Genomic DNA, 19,428 nt, shown 5'->3' on the forward strand with positions numbered 1-19,428 from the left:
GTACAGTCAGTTATGACAAACAAGATTTGCATATTAGCAATATTAACATATTGAACTAATATTTTATATAATATCTGGAGTTATTGGCATAAATGTGACAATAGATAATTCAATGACTGACCGACTTATTGATGACTTCTTGTTTTTTTAAGAAATTAATTCACAGCTCGTTAAGGTTTTTCAAGTCCTGCATATACCCAATTATGCGGCTCTTCATTGAACAAGGTTTTACAAGTGAGTAAAGTGACATATTTTCTAACTCACAGCATTTATTCACAGGCAGTGGTTTGTTTGTCATGAAAGTTCTTTAACTATCCTCTGCCAGGGGAGCAGATTAAACCTCAACATCAATATTAGATTAGAAAAGGGTTTGTAAAGGGTTTGTCTTCCTTGTGAAGAGAAGAAAGGTACAGTGGTTCTATAAATATTAAACGACACAGTAATTACACTATGCATAAACAAGATCTATTATTTTTGCCCGTCGCAAAGTATATGGTGTTCTTATATAGTGGTTGAACGACTGTACAAACTCCTGCTTGGTGGTAAGTGGAAAGGTCCAGTTTTCTTGAAATGATTTTGGCATCAAACAACAACAACGCTGTTTTATACTCCTTGTGATATGTTGATTAAGTTGAATAACTTACAAATGTTGTTTGAAGTATGTCTGTTGTTTATCAAGCCAGAGGTCAGGGTGAATGAGAACAGGGCTGGATGTCTCGGTATGGCACGGTCTTTATAGGATTTGTTAATCATAATACTGATATAAATAGTGATAATAAAATGTCCCAGAAATGTTTATAGAATCAAACCGCAATTCTATTTGGTCCATTTAGTGATTTATTATGTGACATTCCATTCAGTGCTTTTTTGCTTTCTTCTGCGTTAAAGAGTGTCAACGTTTGCTTGAAAGCTGAAGACACTGATGTATTGTAATGTCCACGGTCTATCTCAAAACAAAATGTCTCCATAAAATGCACTTATTATACTTTGACTCAAGTGTGAATCAAATAAGAAGATTTGTGAGTGACTGAGAGCATGTAAAGACGCTGTTTGTCTGATGGCTCCCCCTGTTGATGAATGTAAGTGTAGTTTTGGTACACACTTTTACTTTCTGTATTGACAGAATAATCAGTGCACCAAGGGCCAATATAAATGAACAATGAACAAAACTCGACAGGAGAGAAAATTCTACTGACATCTAATTTATTTTTTACAAAGGTATCAATGTCACAACAGAAATAAGTTGAAAGTGTTAATTGACCTCAAAAATTAGGTGGCAATAAAACCCAGAAACAAACACAACAACAATTAAATACCACGGAAAAAAACTTTGAAAATGTGTACACTTTGCTATGAGCATGTATTTGGAATATTAATTTGTGTAACTTTTAGGACGCACAGACAGAAGAGACCAGTGAGGGTCTAACTGACCAAACCACCACCAATATGAGCTATAACTAGCTGAACAAAGACGACTCACATTCAGCGTGAGAAGCTGTGTAGACGTGTATCAGTGACGTTATATACATGATATCTGCTTAGTCTACGATGTAAGCTAGCAAGTTGAAACATGTGTTCACGTCCATTTGATTTATTATGATTGTTTTTGGGATGTGCTCATTTTTCTCGGGAAATCCATCGGTGTTGGCGAACATTCTTCTGAAGTATGACATAAGTGAGGGTTTGTCTGGACTTAAACTCAGGATTTCCAGCCATCAGTTTCTTCTGATTTGATCATCGCCGATTCAATTCCCAGCTCCTCCGGCCCTTGGGAAGGAGACTGAATGCCAAAATGCTGCCAACTTGCCATCAGGGTGTACAATATCAATGTTATCTAGATTAGATCGTGATGGCCTTTGACATTGCATGACATGAACGTGAGCCTGAAAGGGTCAATGTAGACATGTACTGTAAAGCGCTTTGAGTGGTTGGATCTTTTAAACGGCAAGTCCATTAACCATTGTTCACACTTGTGGGGGTAAATGTAGGAATCTGTGGAGTTGAAAGAAAAAGATAATTTACTGTGGAGAGGATCTGACAAAACACAAACGAGGCATCACAAAGCACGTTGTTTAGACATTCCAAGAGATTTATAAATTTGTTAATGAATATAATGGCGTAAAATAACAGTTCAAAATGTTGGGAAAGTATGCTTAAATATGAGGCGACATATGGCTCCCAGTACTAATTACTACCAATCACTTACCACACAAAGTGACGGAAAGGCACTTTATCCTTCAAAAACAAACAAGATATAACAATTAAGTTGACAAATTTTGCTTCAATTGGACATAGCCTTCCTTTATGTTAAATTTATCGCGTACAGGCTGAAGCATTCAAAATATGAGGGGGAGGTTAGTCTACTCATTTAACACTCCCTCTCTCAAAAAAGAGTTTCCCAACATTTGAAACTACTGCCTAAAAGTATAGGTACCTGATTTGTGTCGTTCTGGTCTGACTGGCTTGTAACTTGGAATGTGGTCCAGATGACAGATGGGTAACCAAAGTCAAGCGGCCTGACAGCAGCAATTTCGGGGGTATGGTTGAAAAAAACTATATTTCCTCGAGAAAAAGGAACAGAGTTAGGATCAACTTGCTGTTGTGTTATGTTGGCTTCAATGGGATTTAGAGTTGATGCATCCAGGGAATTGGGTGTTTTGTTTGCCGTTGACTCTGCAGTTTGTCCTGCAACCGTGGGTTGCGCTGTTGTTATTGCTGCTGTTGTTGATGTTTGTGAAGTCCCCAATTTGGTTGTCGCAGATGGTGCAGCTCCTGTTGAAGTTGCTGATTGTGTGGTTGCAACCATAACCTGTGGTGGTGTATTTTGTGTAGCTGTTGTTGCTGGATATATTGTGAGTGGAGTCGGTTGTGTTGGTATGGTTATGGGCAAAGTTGTGAAGACTGTTATCAAAGGTGGTATATTTTGTATTATTATTGTAGTCACTGATCCACTGAGTGTAGATGGGTTCAAAATTGCAGTCGACTTCTCAGTTTGTTTCGCCGCTGTGGGTGTCTCCGTCCTTGCTGGTGCTGATGTTTGAGTAGTCACTGATTTAGTTGCTACTAATGATGCACCTTTTTCTAAAGATGTTGTTTGTACTGTTTCTACTGGGGTTTGTGTTGTTTTTTGTGGTGATGAAACAGAAATGGCTGTATTTTGTGTTGGAGTTGTTGATGATTCTATTGTGGGCGTTATAGATTCTGTTGGTACGATTGTTGACCTAGTTTGTGTTGTGAATGCTGTTGTCATAGGTTGTGTAGTTTGTGTTCTTGTAGTCACTGATCCACTATGTGTCAAAGTGCTGGAAAGTGCTGTTGATTCAGCAGGTTGTGTTGTAGCTGTTGTTGGTTCTGTTGTCACGGATTTTCTTGTTTGTGAAGTATCTGATGTGGTTGTTGCAGATGGTGGAGCCATAGCTGAAGATGCTGTTTGTCTGGATACATCTGTAATTTGTGTTGGTTTTTGAGTAGATGATGCAATAGATCCTGTACTATGTGTTGTTGTTGTTGTTGTGGATGATTCCATTGTGGGAGGAATAGATTGTGTTTGTACTGATGTGGACACAGTTTTCGATGTGAATGTTTCCATGATAAGTGGTGTAGTTCCTGTGGATGTAGGTAATGATCCACTAGGACCAGATGTGCTGTGAATTTCCATCGATTGGTTAGTTTGTTGTGCAGCTGTGGGTTGCTTTGTTGTTAATGATCCAGATGATTGTAAAGTCACTGATTTAGTTGCTACTGATGGTGCACCTTTTTCTAAAGATGTTGTTTGTACTGTTTCTACTGGGGTTTGTGTTGGTTTTTGTGGTGATGAAACAGAAATGGCTGTACTTTGTGTTGGAGTTGTTGATGATTCTATTGTGGGCGTTATAGATTCTGTTGGTACGATTGTTGACCTAGTTTGTGTTGTGAATGCTGTTGTCATAGGTTGTGTAGTTTGTGTTCTTGTAGTCACTGATCCACTATGTGTCAAAGTGCTGGAAAGTGCTGTTGATTCAGCAGGTTGTGCTGCAGCTGTTGTTGGTTCTGTTGTGACTGATTTTGATGTTTGTGAAGTATCTGATGTGGTTGTTGCAGATGGTGGAGCCATAGCTGAAGATGCTGTTTGTCTGGATACATCTGTAATTTGTGTTGGTTTTTGAGTTGATGATGCAATAGATCCTGTACTATGTGTTGTTGTTGTTGTTGTTGTGGATGATTCCATTGTGGGAGGAATAGATTGTGTTTGTACTGATGTGGACACAGTTTTCGATGTGAATGTTTCTGTCATAAGTGGTGTGGTTGTTGCAGTTAGTGGAGCCCTAGCTGAAGAGGCTGTTTGTCTGGATACAACTGTAGTTTGTGATGGTCTGTGTGGCGATGAAGAAAATACTGTTGTTCTTTGTGTTGTGCTCATGCATAAATTTACTAAGCGCGTAGAGCGTGATCTTAATGTGGGAGCAAGAGACGATGGTTCCATGAGGACAGAAGAAGCAATATTTGTCTCATCGCCGGCGTCTATATTTTCACTTAAGCTTCCCTTTGTTGATGTGGCACTCAGTTGTGGAGTTGTTTGTTTGTCCCATTCTTTTGTTGTCTCCATGAATGGCTGAGGGTTTGAAAGTTCACCGACCTCTAGTACTGTGGTGGTCCAAGCATTTGTTGAGTTAATTGTAGGAACCTCAGTAGAGGTCATGGCCCGTGCGTGACGCAGGCATAGAGCTGCGTGAGAGGAGGCAGAAGGGTTCATATCAATTCATCTTGCACAAAGTGTAAAAAATGTGGTTTGATCTCTCAATGTTCACATTAGCTCTTACATAAAAAGTAAAAAAAGATGAGTAAAATAAATGAGAGGTGGATTCAAAGCTTGATAGATTAATGTGACAACATAAGCCATTAATAGTTTCATGACAGTGCCAGTGTTATATACATAGACTGGAGTTTGTCACCTGCCACTAATATTATGAATCCGTGGTTCATGCTTGCAGGGGAAGGTTATTCAGGAGCAGCATGCATATCTGAAAAGAAAACACAAGGTATGTGGCCCGCAGGGCAAAAGGACTCGTTGGAATGTTTAAAACAGGATATTAAATAAGAAGAATTCTTTAAATTAAAATTAAAATGGTGGTTCTCCAAAGACATTTTGAGATGCTATAGCCAGAGATGTCAATATAAGTAATTTAGCTCCTATAACATTGTCTCTCAGTGAGAAAAAAAAAGTCTTTGGAAATACATATTTTTGATTGCACAGACCTGGTTAACTACTACCCTCATTGCAACTTGAGTTCAGTCACATTCTCGCGTTATGTTATGTCAAGTTATGGGTTGTTGGAGTCCACTTTTTACAGCACTAACAATAGCTTCCTTCCCTTTTAGATGGTCCAGCTTCAAAGAAACCACAGCTGTTGTGAATTTGAGAAAAGCTTTTCTTTCTGTGACGCATGAAAAGATCTCAGCAAGTTCTTCCTGTTCTACCCCACTCGTCTTAAACTGGGTTACATATGTGCGGTGAGAATGAATCAACCGTATTGCTTTAGTTATGTTTGCTTTCAACTCCAAATAAACTATAATTCCGCAGAGCTTGTCAATTGTAGATTGTGCTGATTGCGAAGGCCATTTTGGTAAAGCGAGTTCTACTATAGGGATAAATAAATGTTGCTTGACTAGTGTAAATCCACCCATCATCCTTCAGAATTCTACAATTTAATATTTATTCCTGAAACCCAGATGTCATCCTTCTGACGCAAGTTTTATGACCCTTTATTTAGTTGAATCAACAACAAGGTTGAAATAGACGTGTAGAAAAAAAACACATGAGTAAAGCATCTCCCACTGTCAGTGGGTGGAAAACAATTCATGACATGCAGGAAAAGGCAAAGCCATGAATAACATGTTCTATTAAGAGAGTGTTTTCAGGATGACGTGTTTTTGTTGGCCAACCCTAGAAGCTAGTGTCCTGCATCAAGCATTGGATATGTTTTTTTCACAAATTAACTGCACTAATATTTTTGGAGCGGGATACCATCTAAAAAGTAAAGTTAGGTAGGTAAAGTTAGGTAAAAAAAGTAAAAAGATGACACACTAAACTTTTGAACTATAGTCTCGTAAACTTGAGTTTCCTCAACAGGGCTGTAAAGGCAGACTAGTTGGTGTGATGTCTTTGGAGTCTTATTTGGCCCCTTTATACGGGTATACAGGTAAAAAATTCATGAATGAGGTATTTACTGACTTTTTTAATATTACAGAACAGATGCTATTAAATATCTTCAGCATGTTAACAACAAGCCTTCTTTCAGGCATCTAACCAAAAGAAAGATTCAAAAGAGGTTTAAACAAACAAAACAAAAGGGAAAAGAGAACTAGAGGTGTAAAACGCAGGTTATTCTTTTTAAGGCTTTAGTACTCTTTCCTGCAGTCTTCTGTTGGTATTATGTAAATAAAATAGGTGAATGGAAACACATTTAATGTAACTGCTATTGAAAAACAGTCAGACAAGATTCTACCTATTCTACCTAAATATTCTCACAGAGGGCCATTGGAGGATAGAATCTGTCTGGGACCTTTGGCACAGCCCCCACCTGTCTGTTCTTTATTTCTTTCTGACTCTCACTCACACGCAGACAAAACAGGTGTTTTCAGTAGTTCTACACAAAACATCTTCAAATAAATCTTTAAATTTACACTGTAATCGTGAACCAACTTGAAATTGAAATCAGATGAAAGAGAATCTAATGTTTACAGTTGTAAAAAATTCAGAAATTGCACCGACCTTTCCACACCACTGGCTTCTTAACATGCAACTATTTTCGCCACACTGAACCTAAGGGTAACAAGAAACCAGTTCTACCTGTTATGATCACACCTGCCTAGGGCTCTAAACTTGCCCTGGACAATAAGGTCAACGGGGTGGATGCTACGCCCAACAAAAGTGGAACAAAAGTGGAAGCTCTGTTTTTTTTTTGCGTGAGAAATTGGATGTGTGGCGGAAGTGCGTGAGAACAGAGCGAAATGAGTGACTGGCACTAGAGAAGCCTGCCTGCCAGTCCTTTTATCAGTGGTGAAAAAAATAAAATGTTTCCATCTAGTTTTAATAAATAGAAATAATAAAAATCAGAAATAAATAACATTTATTTCAAATTTATGAATTTAAACAGCCTGCGACCTGACGAGAAAATGACATATAAAGGAGGATTTCAGTGTGCACTGAAGCAGTGGTCCCCAACCACCGGGCAGTGGACCAGTACCGGACCGTGGGCCATTTGGTATCGGGGCGCAATACAGAAAGAATATATAACTTTTATTTTTTGTCATTTGACTTTTTTTTATGAAAAATTATTGAAAGAATTATATGAAAAATTATTAAAGAAAATTGACCAGATTCTCTCCTAAATATGTGCTCTCGTCCTTCTTGACATATTTCCCAAGTGTTTTTTTTTCGCATTTACAATTATCCACTCCTCGCTTCCGCCCACCAGCGGACGGAGATGCCTTTTGTATCGATGGTCAACAGTCTGATCTTTTGGCGCAGCAGTGACGGAGAAGACCGGGGTTACTATCACAGTATATGATATTGTAAAATGTAAAATAAAACAATTCTATTAATGTTATTTTCCCGTTTTTATTCAAATATAACATCTTTTTTGACACCAAAACATTACCAGTTCAGTTGTATTTTTAATTGGATGGTTCCACACCCAATTGATTTTTTCAACGCTACATTGTTTCCAATCATTAGTAGACAGTACTTTAACATCTACTGGGTAGTTGATATGTCACTTTACATACCTAATGTGACGGAACCACTTCGAATAGACTCTCTATCATTGACCCCCCAATAAATTGTATTGATATCATTGTTGTATACTGTCCGATGTAAAAGGGCAATCAGACTGCAGGTTAAACAATAAATTAATGGTATTATCAAACTATTTTAATGTGTGCCATTAAGGACCGATGGACATGATAAGTGAATAAACATAAAACCTAAATCAATGCCTAAATGTAGAAATCGTTGAGTTGTAAAGTTTAACTACATATCCCATAATCACCTTTTCCCCCCGTTGGTATGGAAGCCCTTGGGTCCAAATATAGTGTTTGCACATCCGCGCTACCGCTACTGCTACTCTTAAAGGAGACGCATCCCAAACGGGCCGATACTTGGGTTAAGAAATATGAGGTTTGCTATCGCTTTAAGAAGTAGATCATGTTGAATGTTGGTAAAATTAAATCGTCATATAACGTTAATTTTGTTTTATTTATATGCGAGTTATTGAAATGCTTGCGTAGTGACTTAACGTTGCCGTTACTCTACGACCGAGCTAACATAACTTGGTCCCAAAAGGGCCTTCAATGTTACGTTGGTAATAACGCTAATTACATGTTCTATCCTCAAAAATAACGTCACGTCAACTGACGCCAATTACAAAAGTCCCTAAGGGTCATAACCGTTAAATATGAGCAGCGTGGAAGACGACGTTTCTGGTATTCGTCCCGGGACTGAGACAACCGGAGACTCAACGGAGGCCGCAAAACCATCCCCGGACCCGACTGAACCGTCAAGCGGGAGAAGAGGAAGTAAAAGGCTGGCGAAAACCCCAGCGGCCTCGCCGGACTCCAGCGGCTCTGCGGCGACATTTCGAGTTTTGCGAGCAAGGGCAGTTGGAGCTGGCAAAAGTGCCGGTGGTAATTCCAAGAATGCCGCTTGCACGCCAACGCCTTACGTTAAGAGTGTGCACCGTGGGCGTGGGAGACCTCGCTCAAAAATCACACCGTAAGTGGTTGCAAGCATGTTAAATACTTTGCAGCACGCTAGTTCTATGGGAACACACTATCTAACGTAATGTATGTCTCCCTCAGAGGCAAGTTGGATGTGGGATTGCACTGCAAGGAGGCTGTGGTTGTAGGAAGTGTGCTATGGGGGTTCTTAAAGCTATAGGTTTACCAGAGGTTGACACCAAAACATGTTAGTTAAATGCACGTTTTGGCACTTGTTATCATTTTCAAATGATCCATTTAACACGCTGTGTGTGTGTATATATATATATATATATATATATATATATATATATATATAAAATAGTTTTTATTTACTGTAGACTTTCTCTCACACAGACCTGCGGGAAAGAAATCCACGTCCAAAAATGGTACGAAAGACACATCAGTCCTTTTTTATCTATTTGTTGGAATTTTGTTGTTGTTATGCATTACATTTGTCCCCAATGCTTGGGCACTCTTGACTTCCTCAGCATCCAAACACACTCCTGGTTCCAAGCTGCCTAAAGCTAGCGAAAACAAAGGAAGACCTTCAATCCAGGCCTCTCGTACCACGCCAGCAACAGCTTGCAAACCTGAAGAAGAGATGGCCGCCGGTAAGATAAAGGCTACTTGCATTGTTGTTACTGCGTACTGGACATGCACGCGTCAGGAAAAGAAAACTTTGGGCAACTGCAACTATCTGAAGCTAAAAGAACATATCCATTATCTCTGCTTTTCAGTAGAGGAAACCCGTTGTTTGAAAGGAATCAATGACAGGTGAGTGGTATACTTGTCATTTAATGAGCACATGTTTCAAGTTTGATTTGCCAATGTGATTTTAATCGAGGCCAGTGTGGTGTGTTTGTCCATATTAGCCTCGCAGGTCCAGATGCAGCTCTTGACGAGGACCCCCCATTCAGAGATGACCCAAATGACTGCATCTATAAACCTGAGACCAAGACGTACGCTGAGCTCTCTGCCTTTCCATGATGAGTATTGCATTGTTTTTCAGATTGAATTAAGTTCTGTCTGTTAAATCCTCAGGGAAAGAACCAGACGGAATACAATATTAAATCAAAAGGAAGTCAAGAAAGAGGAGTCGGAAAAGGAGGAGGAGGAGGAGGAGGATGAAGATGACATTAAAAAGGAAGAATCAACAGAGATTGTTGTGCAATGTGGAGATGGAGTGGGTGATAACCCAGAGCCACCCAGGAAGTAAGCACAATAGGGGTTGGTAAATAGTAAATGTACAGAATAACTCATGGTTGAACACCCCAACAATACATTTATTTCAATTGTCATTGTTACCTGAAGCTAGACACCCTCACCAATGTCTGATGGACTGCTTGCTTACTAAATGTTGCATTACGAAGGAATTTAACAATAAAGATATTATCCTATTGGAAGTTTCGGTAGAAGGATTAAAGTATTGGTTGACATTTAGTTTGTTGTTTTGTAATATTTTTTGTCTTTTGCTCTAGGAGAGGTAGACAACAAAAAGATGGCAAACTCCCTCGGCTGCCAAAACAAAGGTAACCGTCTATTACTGTGTGTTTATCACCGTAGTATTTTTATCAAATATGATTAGTGTACAATTTCCCTTTTTTTATGTCTCCATAGGAAAAAGCCCCCAGTGCAGTATGTGCGCTGTGAAATTGAGGGCTGTGGTACTGTCTTGGCCCACCCACGTTACCTACAGGTTTGGCATCCTTTCAACTATTTTCAAAGGCGATGTGTAAAATTTGGGACTGGAAACTTATATGGAATATTATTATTATATTATATTATTTGCCAAAGAAGTCACATTGGTGTCCAATATACTGTTTCAGATCTGTAAACGTATCGTAAGGTTCACAGTTTGGTGATTGTGGAAGGAAGGACAGTGATTTGGCTGTAACATTTCTTCTTTTTCTCTGGTCTCTTTATTTCAGCACCATATCAAATACCAGCACTTGCTTAAAAAGAAGTATGTGTGTGATCACCCCTCGTGTGGCCGATTGTTTCGTCTGCAGAAGCAACTGCTGCGCCATGCAAAACATCATACAGGTGACGTCAAGGCCCAAATGTTTATTCACACAGCATCAAGACTGGCAACATACCTAGTGTTTATTTGATAATGAAAAGACCAATGTCATTTCTGAGCTACTTGAAGTGCCACGGTGGTAAATTAAAGCCCCACATGTTCTGTCCTTTCATGTGGTTTATTCATACTGCTTGTCATCTGTATTTCAGATCAAAGGGACTACATCTGTGAGTATTGTGCTCGTGCCTTCAAGAGCTCCCATAACCTGGCTGTGCACAGGATGATTCACACGGGAGAAAAACCAATCCAGTGAGTAGCAAACGGCCGATGTAACGTCACGATGCCATTATTACAAGAAAGAAAGCAAATTAATTCATTGTAGTTTCATTTATGTGGAAGCTAACCATTTAAAATAACCATATAATACATAGTCTATTAATTAATTCATTGTAATGTTAAATACAAACATTGTCTGTGTTGCTTGCATGAAGAAATTATTTTGTAATGTTCTTTTTGTAAAAGACTTAAAAAAAACACAAGGCTTCAGAAGAAAAAAGATCCTCGCTGGGTGGAGCTCAGTTAAATTAATCTCAGTCAGTTCACAGAATGAACAATACACCACATACAGTTTATAGTTTATCAGATATGAAATAATAGGTATAAGTATAGGTGTAAGTAGGTATATTTAAGAAAAATGAATGAAAAGGGACTTTAATCCGTTATCCTGAATTATTAAAAAATATATATGTATTTCAGTAATACTTCGGTTATTGTTATCAGAACAGCTTTTTTTGTGTCAGTGTGTTGTTTCATTAGATGATTCATCCGGAATCTTTTAGACTTTTGCAGTGCTATTACTGCACAACAAGTGCATACAGTATGTACTCGTCATCATTACTTAGATCTTTCCTGATAATGTGACTCAATGTGACTCAAAATACCTCACTAATTTACCCTCTGATCCTCCATTGGTTTTAGCAATCGTGATGACTCCTTTTAGAGTGGAATTTAAAGTCACATGGCACGCCTCACCGTGCATGGCAGTAAGCCAGCGCCAAGGACACAGGACCATGAGCTGTCAGCATATATCGCAGGGTTAATAAGACTTTCTCCCACTATATATCCTGTCTTACACCATTTTCACTTAGATCAATCATCCCTAAATAAAAAGTCATTCATTTTAAACTCAAATGTATATTTAGCTGCTTTGACTTGAGTAAAATGACCGGGGGGATTGTAGTGAACAAGGAGCAGCAGGTCTGTAACCTGGTCTTTGTTTCCACCCTGTGGCAGGTGTGAGATATGCGGCTTCACCTGTCGCCAGAAGGCCTCCCTAAACTGGCACATGAAGAAGCACGATGCAGAATCCTCCTACCAGTTCTCTTGCTCCATTTGTAGCAAAAAGTTTGAGAAAAAGGACTCCGTCGTTGCACACAAGGCCAAGAGCCACCCCGAGGTGCTCATAGCTGAAGCCTTGGCAGCAAATGGGGGCTCAGTGATATGCAGCCCCGGCCTGATCCCCGAGCCCGCCCGGGCGCCCTCCCCGACCCAAGAGACTGCCCCGGAGCTCAGGCAGAACCCAGAGACCGTCCCGGTCCTCACCCAGTCCTACCAGCCCAATGTCGGCCAGGAGAACCAGGGGACGAGTACGCTCGCTCCACTGCAGCAGGTGGGGGACCCGCTCGCCCCACAGACTCAGGTAGATGGATCTCTGGGCCAGTTCCTCCAACTGCCCACGCACCATGTGGTAGAGGTGGCCCATCCGCAGCAAGCCCCCACCTTGCTGCACCTCACGGCTGCTACGCCTACAAACTTCTCCAGCGTTGGCCACCCCCAGCTCCTCCAGCTCACCGCCCTCCCTGCCTGCACCGCTGCCCCCACGGCCTCTGCGGACCCTCAGAGCACCCTGCTCACACTGAGCTCCGTCACCACACTGGCCTCCACGGCGTCTCTGGCTTCCCAGCAGGCTTTGCAGTGGGGCAGGGAGACTGATGGGAGTGAACCGTTACCCGGAGAGGGCGAGCTGTGGGAGAGGGTGGTGGTGGGTGGCGCTCATCAGGATGTCGGGGAAATGATGTGGCAGGGTCACGAGGAAAGAAGGAAGGAAGATGAGGGGATTGTGTGGGAGAGGGAAGGAGCGAGGCCGGTTCTTTTACAGTGTGCAGAGGTTAATGCAGAAAGTTTGATCTAGATGAAGAAAAAAAGCGCACACACACGACAGGATCATAACAGGAACTTTATGCAGGGAGGTTTGGCTTTAAGAAAGGAACAAAAGACCGAAGAACCTGTCACAAGCTGAAGCTGATGTTTGAAATTATAGATATGTCTCCAGGGAGAGTAACAAAGTAGTTAACTATAGAGAGCTACTTGTATCAGGGAGTATGTATTTATTATATTATTGAAAATGTACACTTTTTACTACCTACTGAATATGTTGATTTTGTGACGTGTGTTTATATAAGTGTGTGTATATATATATATAGATGTTAGATGAAGAAGACTACAGGATCATGGTACATGTTGTGCAAAAAAATTTAAAAAGACATTTATACCCCTCATGTCCATATGTGAATGAACTAGTGTTATTAACATAATTTGGTCAACTCTAGTAGTTTTAGATACCTACAGAACAAATTAACTGTGAGCAACAATTAAAACCAAACAAGATTCTTAAAGTAAAATAATCTTTATTGTGAGATGCATTCTAAGAAAGAGTCCATGCCTTTTCACACAAATTAGTTTGATGAACAAAACAAAACCCATAATGATTTGACATATTTTGAAATAGAGGTAAGAAAAATCTTTTCTTCCTCAGCAGCCATTTGGAGTTAAAGTAGATAAATCACAAGTGTAATTTGTATTATGGATTGCTCCCTTCTATTTAAGTGTCTGCGTCAACATCCTATGCAACATGTTGAAATGTCTTTTGTGAAAAAGCCCAAAACCTAATTTTCTAAAGATACTATCGATCATTGTGAGTCGTCACTTCCCTTTCAAATTGAACTCAAGCATCTGATTTAATTTGTTACAGATTGTTGCCTTAATCATTTTTCACAGGTAAGACTATGCAGGGAGCAGCATAGTTTTTATCGTGTTTTTTTTCTTGAAGCAATCTTCGATAATATAATATACCTCTTTGCACTGCAACTACTACTGAGCATTCGTAATCATATAATTTTAATTTATTAGAAAATGTTTTCAGATTACTAATAATAAACAAACTGTGTTCGAACGTTTTTGTCTTTTATTCCTGACACCGTCTACTGTAATTATCTACATTGTTTACATTTGAAGGAAAAAACGCATCAAACTACTGTATATATGAAAATTCATCTCTGACATTTTTGGCATTTTATAAAAAGTGTATACCTGATCTACCAACACTGATACCAATATCGAATCTTAATGAATACACCTTTTTTAAACATCTTTTAAATTTACCCATTCATTCAAACTTTTAGTTAGCCCAGACGCTGAGAAAAGATAATTTCTATTATATTTTTGGGATTTGTCTTAAAATACTGGTAACTTAATAATGTCCAGTGTTTATTTGGTTTTGGAGGAACTTTGGTTTGAATTATAGGAACCGAATGTTACCCGTTCTATGTGTTTAAAAGTACTAGTAGTGAATGACTAGAAGAAAGATCACATGTCTGCTCTCTACACGGATTCCCACACCTGGGGAGGAAATAGTTTGGAGGTTCTCCCACATTATCTTCCTGTGACTACAAAACCCCAGTAAAAGAAAAATGTTTTGGGGTTTTATTTGCGGGGTGGGTGGGCCGCATAGTGACGTTTTTGATGATGAAAAAAAGGAACGGAAGTACGCCCCCCCCCCCTTCCTAAAACGCCCCCGTGTCTTGCGCAACCAATTAAATCCCCCGTAGGTGCGCGCCGCAGTGACACTCGCTGGGTTGCGATCCACGGCCCGGTTCTGAGCTGCTAAAGTACCGCCCCCCCGCCCCCCCCCCCTAAGAGTTCCGCTTGTCAGATCGGTTCCGTTACCGACGCAGTCGACGGTAGGTGCTCCGCCGGGTCCGCCGGGTGCAAAGCGCGGCCGTACTGCAAATGGCAGAGCGGCAGGAGGGACCCGCGCAAGACGCGTCGCAGACGGAGAGAGCGGTGGCTCTCGCCCGGCTACTTCGCCACGAATGTGCTCTTCTGCTCCAGCTATACGTGAGTTTTCGGTTAGCGGCACCGTCGTTTGTGTTTATGTGATTAAAGAGCTGCCGGCTATGCTACCTGTAGCATTTGAGTGACGTGTTTTAACATTCACCGGCGCACACTTGGTCATTCCCGGCAATCCTACGAAAAGCCCCGCCCCCTCCATTTCCCTTAGGATGCCTAATGGCTGGAATGTATTGGATTTTTTTTACATTTTCCACCCGTCATGCTTCTGTTACCCATCCTTTTTTTTGCTCTACTGATAATAAATGTAAACTATAAGGACTGTGGTTTTCAAATATGTTTCTGTCATGCCTTTTCTTTGGAAGGTTAAAAGAAATATACTGTAAAAAAATATATAATGTATAAATATATAAAATAATACTGTACTTTGTTGCCAAATGTATCAAACCCACTTAACCTAACAACGTCACTGTAGTGTTCTGTGCCTGACTAAGCATAATCCCGCTGAGTGAATGTGGTATGGTGGTTTTCTTATTGCCGTGCTTTTCCTTGTATCTCTGTGATGATTAACTACATGTGCATTAACCATTAAAACCCACTCTTCAACCTCAGCGCTACTTTACAAATGATTACAAGCTTGTGCTGTGTGTGTGTGTGTGTGTGTGTGTGTGTGTGTAATGATAATATGAAACATAATAATATATTGGTGTATTTACTCGAGTTTACTTGACACTTCTAAACTGACTGCTACTGTAGTTGTATTTTATTTGAAATCCCCCATATTTATTCCACAGCTTTAATAGGTAGTTGCTTGAAGACTGCAAAAAAACATCTGAATCTTATTTGGGAGACACTGGCCTTGTGTATTGGGTAGGTGAAAAATAGCTCCACCCAAACTACCCACAACAGTTTAATACTAGTCAAAAATTGATAAGTTACTATTAGCGATATATATATGTCGGTGTGTGGATGTGAGTGTGAATGGTTGTATGTCTCTGTGTTAGCCTTGCGATTGGCTGGCGACCAATCCAGGGTGTGGTGCACTTCTGAAATATGACATCATTTTAAAACGTAGTCGGTTGTGTTTATGTGATTAAAGAGCTGCCGGCTATGCTACCTGTAGCATTTGAGTGATGTGTTTAACATTCAGTTATTCCCAAAAGGGGTGCAGGGCAATCATACTAAAAGCCCCGCCCCCTCTCCCCAGTCCCTCCATTTTCCATCCGTCATGCTTCTGTTACCCATCCTTTTTTTAAACTTCTTTTTTAGATGATCTTTCACTTGATCAATACACCTGTCCTTAGTGTTAATGTGTAACTGAGCTGAAACACAAGGTGAGGCCGAGAAGCCCCTTGCGCCCGTCCGTCTTGCTCTGCACTCTTGTGTTCAAGCCCGAAAACAAACCGTCTCGTTCTCGCCCCTGTTCAGAAAGAGAAGGAGACCTTCCTGTTGGACCACCCCCCCGACGCAAGACGCATCGTGACCCTCTCCGCGGACCCCGAGGAGCCCAGCGCGGAGCAGCAGGTGCAGCTGCTGCACTCGGCCCTGCGGCAGTGCCTGGGGCTGATCCACTGTGTCATCCAGAAGGAAGAGGAAGAGTGGGGCGAGCTGGAGGGCGACTACGAGGCCGCGAAGAAGCGCGTCCGGCTCCGGCTGGAGCACTTGCTCAGCACCACCAAAGCTCTGGTGGAGACCGAGGACGTGATCCTGGAAGTGACCCCGGACCACAAGTGTAACGAGGTGAAGTGATTTGTTTATGATTTAAGTTTGTAGCGCGTGGACGTTTTCGAAATTCGACATAGTTTCCCCCAAAAATGTGGTGCTTAAAAAGGAGGGTTTTAACAAATGGAATGAAAAAGAGGGGGAAAAAACAACAGACCGTCTCCTGACCAAGAACATTTCATGTGTTTTTCAAAGATTTAAAAATGTTTTTACTAAACAAAGCATTGCTGCGCAGTTTCTTACTGGACAACAACAACAGGAGCAGTTAAATGTAAAAGGGTGCTGTATTATATTAATGTGATAAATGTCTTGGGAATGAGTCATATCTTTAAATGAACGATGGATTAAATGTTTAATTTGAAAGGAGTCCCTCATTTTTACGACTCCAAAAATAATTCTAACACAACCCCGCAAGTCCCTCAACTCTGCGAATTATTTCAGGTTCCCTATTTTCAGCACCAAACCACAGGCAAACATAGTTCGCAACTAGTGGCGAAAAGTGGGGAATCTAGCAACAAACAGTTCATTTGGAACTTGCATTTGTCAGCTAAACATGAATATAACTTCAAAGAAATGATGTGGTTGCTCAAAAATATGTTATTGCAGGTTTAAGTGCATTCACTTTTGCAAAACTTTGTCATTCTGGAAGCAAACAGAAATATTCATGTATGTCTTCAGTAGTCTCTGAATTGGTTGTTATGCTGCATATTTTCTTTCTCCATCCCTCAGAATTTCTACATTATACGTTGAAAGTGGCCATTTACTCTAAAGCCGCGGTTACCAAACTCAAGAATGCCGCGGCCCAATTTGAAATCTGAAAATCTTTCGCGGCCCACCCAAACCTTTAATCACAACTCTGATCAAAACATAATGACTAAATGACCTTGAGAATTTAACCAAAATCAAATATCCGCGAGCAAAAGCCTGTCTCGCGCGAGCAAAAGTTCGTCTCCGCGAGGTATTTGCTCGCTTGCGAAACGTGAACTTCGTTGCTCGCGAGGAGAATCTCTGCTCGCGCTCGAAGGAGTTTTTTACGCGCTCGCTGTTGTTCTTTTTGACAGTAAGGTGGAGACGGTGCTTTCAGGGTCCGATCAATGCCGCGAGGTGCGTCCGCTCCCGCCGCCCCCCTCGCCATCTACGCCTTAAATCTTCGGCTGCTTTTAGAATAACTTATTTTCTCCTTTTAAGATGGTTCAGCTACTGTAGAGAAAAGGGCACCGTCTCTCGCTCTTTAATCTCATGAAGTGCTCGGCGAGAACGACAGCTTTGTTTCTCCGACGCGCCCTGAAACAAGCTCCATATCTCACGCGCTTGAGCTCCGCTCGGCATCCGCCCCTAACCCTTTAATCCACTTTTACTGTTTCACCGTTTTCTTCTATTCACTGTTCCTCTTTTCTTGATGAAAGGTTGCGGATGTTGACTTGCTTCCTTCTGTGTAGGAAACCGATGGCGGTGGGGGAGCTTTTGCGCTCAAAATGTGGACCTATCATGTTCTGCTGGAGCTAGTCCACTGGGCTGAGCGCGCTTCGCAGACCCTTCATGTCCTGCACACAGAAAGGACGGAAACCGAAGACGTCTGATTCAATCCAACAATGTCTGAATGAACTTAACACTAACAGCCAGCTTCCCCATCTATGTATTCAAAATGGAATATTATCTCTTTGGAATATGCTCTGTGAAAACTAGAGGTTAAGAATCGTGCTGCTTTGCTAAAATCCCAGTTGATCTCCTTTCTAACAAAGCCCTGTAGACGTTTTTTCCCGGACGTTGGTATTTCCACAGCAAGTGCTAAAATGACCTCTAGTGTGCCACAGTTGCTGTTCCCTTTAACGAAGAAGTAAGTGCAGACCTCTAAAGTTTGGTTTGCAAAGTGGCCAGTTACACTGTTTGAAAATGTTTTTTGTTTTTGTATACGGTGTAGTATTTATTTTATTGAAGTGGATATATTTTGAGTACTAACTATCTACCATTTTCATCTACTAACTGCTAGAATGTAGCCAGAAATACATGACTGATAAACTGTGACAAACTGTATCCATTTGCTGTCTTAATAGGTCATGTAGCTTTATATGTCCCACCGTATTATTAACACATGTATTCTATGTGATTCCATAGCAAATTTCAAATGCTTTCAAATTTGATTTTAGTTTGGATCAATCCGTGAGGACCACGTGGAACGTTCGCTGCCCTGGTCAAGTTCTCTCCAGATGTTATACTTGAATATGCTGCTCTACTGTTTGCAAATTGAAACTATAAGAACTGTGGTTTTCAATTATTTTCTGTCATGCCTTTTCTTTAGAAGGATAAAAAGTAGAAAAAAGATATACTGTATTTTGTGTCGCCAAATGTATCAAACCCACTTCACTGTAGTGTTCTGTCGCTGACTAAGCAAAATCCCGCTGAGTGAATGTGACTTCCAAAATTGTTGGTATGGTGGTGGTACTACATGGTGCATTGACCATTAAAACCCACTCTTCAACCTCCGCTCTACTTTCCAAATGATTACAAGCTTGTGCTGTGTGTGTGTGTGATAATATAAAACCTAATAATATATTGGTGCATTTACACAAGTTTACTTTACACTAGAGGACTGATACTGTAGTTGTATTTTATTTGAACTCCCCCATATTTAAGCAACAGCTTTAATAGGGAGTTGCTTGAAGACTGCAAAAAGCATCTGAACCCATCTTATTTGGGAGACACTGGCCTTGTGTATTGGGTAGGTGAAAAATAGCGCCACCCAAACTACTCAGTTTAATACTAGTCAAAAATTGAGAAGTTACTATTAGCAATGTATATATGTATATATATAAATTTTA

At 40.6% G+C, this 19,428-nt stretch overlaps 2 protein-coding genes and 1 long non-coding RNA gene across 4 annotated transcripts; 2 read left to right on the plus strand and 1 right to left on the minus strand.

The window, feature by feature from the left end:
- Nucleotides 1-1,186: 1,186 nt before the first annotated feature.
- On the minus strand, nucleotides 1,187-6,847 carry LOC120822587 (uncharacterized). 2 transcript variants are annotated; one of them, XR_013468279.1, is made up of 4 exons: nucleotides 6,752-6,847; nucleotides 4,932-5,000; nucleotides 2,435-4,704; nucleotides 1,187-1,992 (listed from the first exon to the last, which is right to left on the minus strand). It is a non-coding gene; the product is annotated as an uncharacterized LOC120822587 (long non-coding RNA). The 2 variants fall into 2 exon arrangements; XR_013468278.1 differs by lacking the exon at nucleotides 6,752-6,847 and having other exon boundaries at nucleotides 4,932-5,363.
- Nucleotides 6,848-6,899: 52 nt separating this feature from the next.
- LOC120822586 (uncharacterized) lies at nucleotides 6,900-13,991 on the plus strand. The gene is made up of 11 exons (XM_040182366.2): nucleotides 6,900-8,752; nucleotides 9,094-9,125; nucleotides 9,228-9,350; nucleotides 9,477-9,513; nucleotides 9,612-9,698; nucleotides 9,781-9,951; nucleotides 10,218-10,268; nucleotides 10,357-10,435; nucleotides 10,668-10,782; nucleotides 10,969-11,068; nucleotides 12,053-13,991. The coding sequence occupies exons 1-11, from the start codon at nucleotides 8,436-8,438 to the stop codon at nucleotides 12,948-12,950; spliced, it is 2,010 nt and encodes a 669-aa protein (XP_040038300.2). The 5' UTR covers nucleotides 6,900-8,435; the 3' UTR covers nucleotides 12,951-13,991.
- A 562-nt stretch (nucleotides 13,992-14,553) lies between these two features.
- On the plus strand, nucleotides 14,554-19,093 carry LOC120822834 (uncharacterized). The gene is made up of 3 exons (XM_040182774.2): nucleotides 14,554-14,935; nucleotides 16,316-16,627; nucleotides 18,049-19,093. The coding sequence occupies exons 1-3, from the start codon at nucleotides 14,828-14,830 to the stop codon at nucleotides 18,187-18,189; spliced, it is 561 nt and encodes a 186-aa protein (XP_040038708.2). The 5' UTR covers nucleotides 14,554-14,827; the 3' UTR covers nucleotides 18,190-19,093.
- Nucleotides 19,094-19,428: the final 335 nt, after the last annotated feature.

The sequence above is a fragment of the Gasterosteus aculeatus genome, chromosome 7 (genome assembly GCF_964276395.1).
Source record: "Gasterosteus aculeatus chromosome 7, fGasAcu3.hap1.1, whole genome shotgun sequence".
NCBI classification, from domain to species: Eukaryota; Metazoa; Chordata; class Actinopteri; order Perciformes; family Gasterosteidae; genus Gasterosteus; species Gasterosteus aculeatus.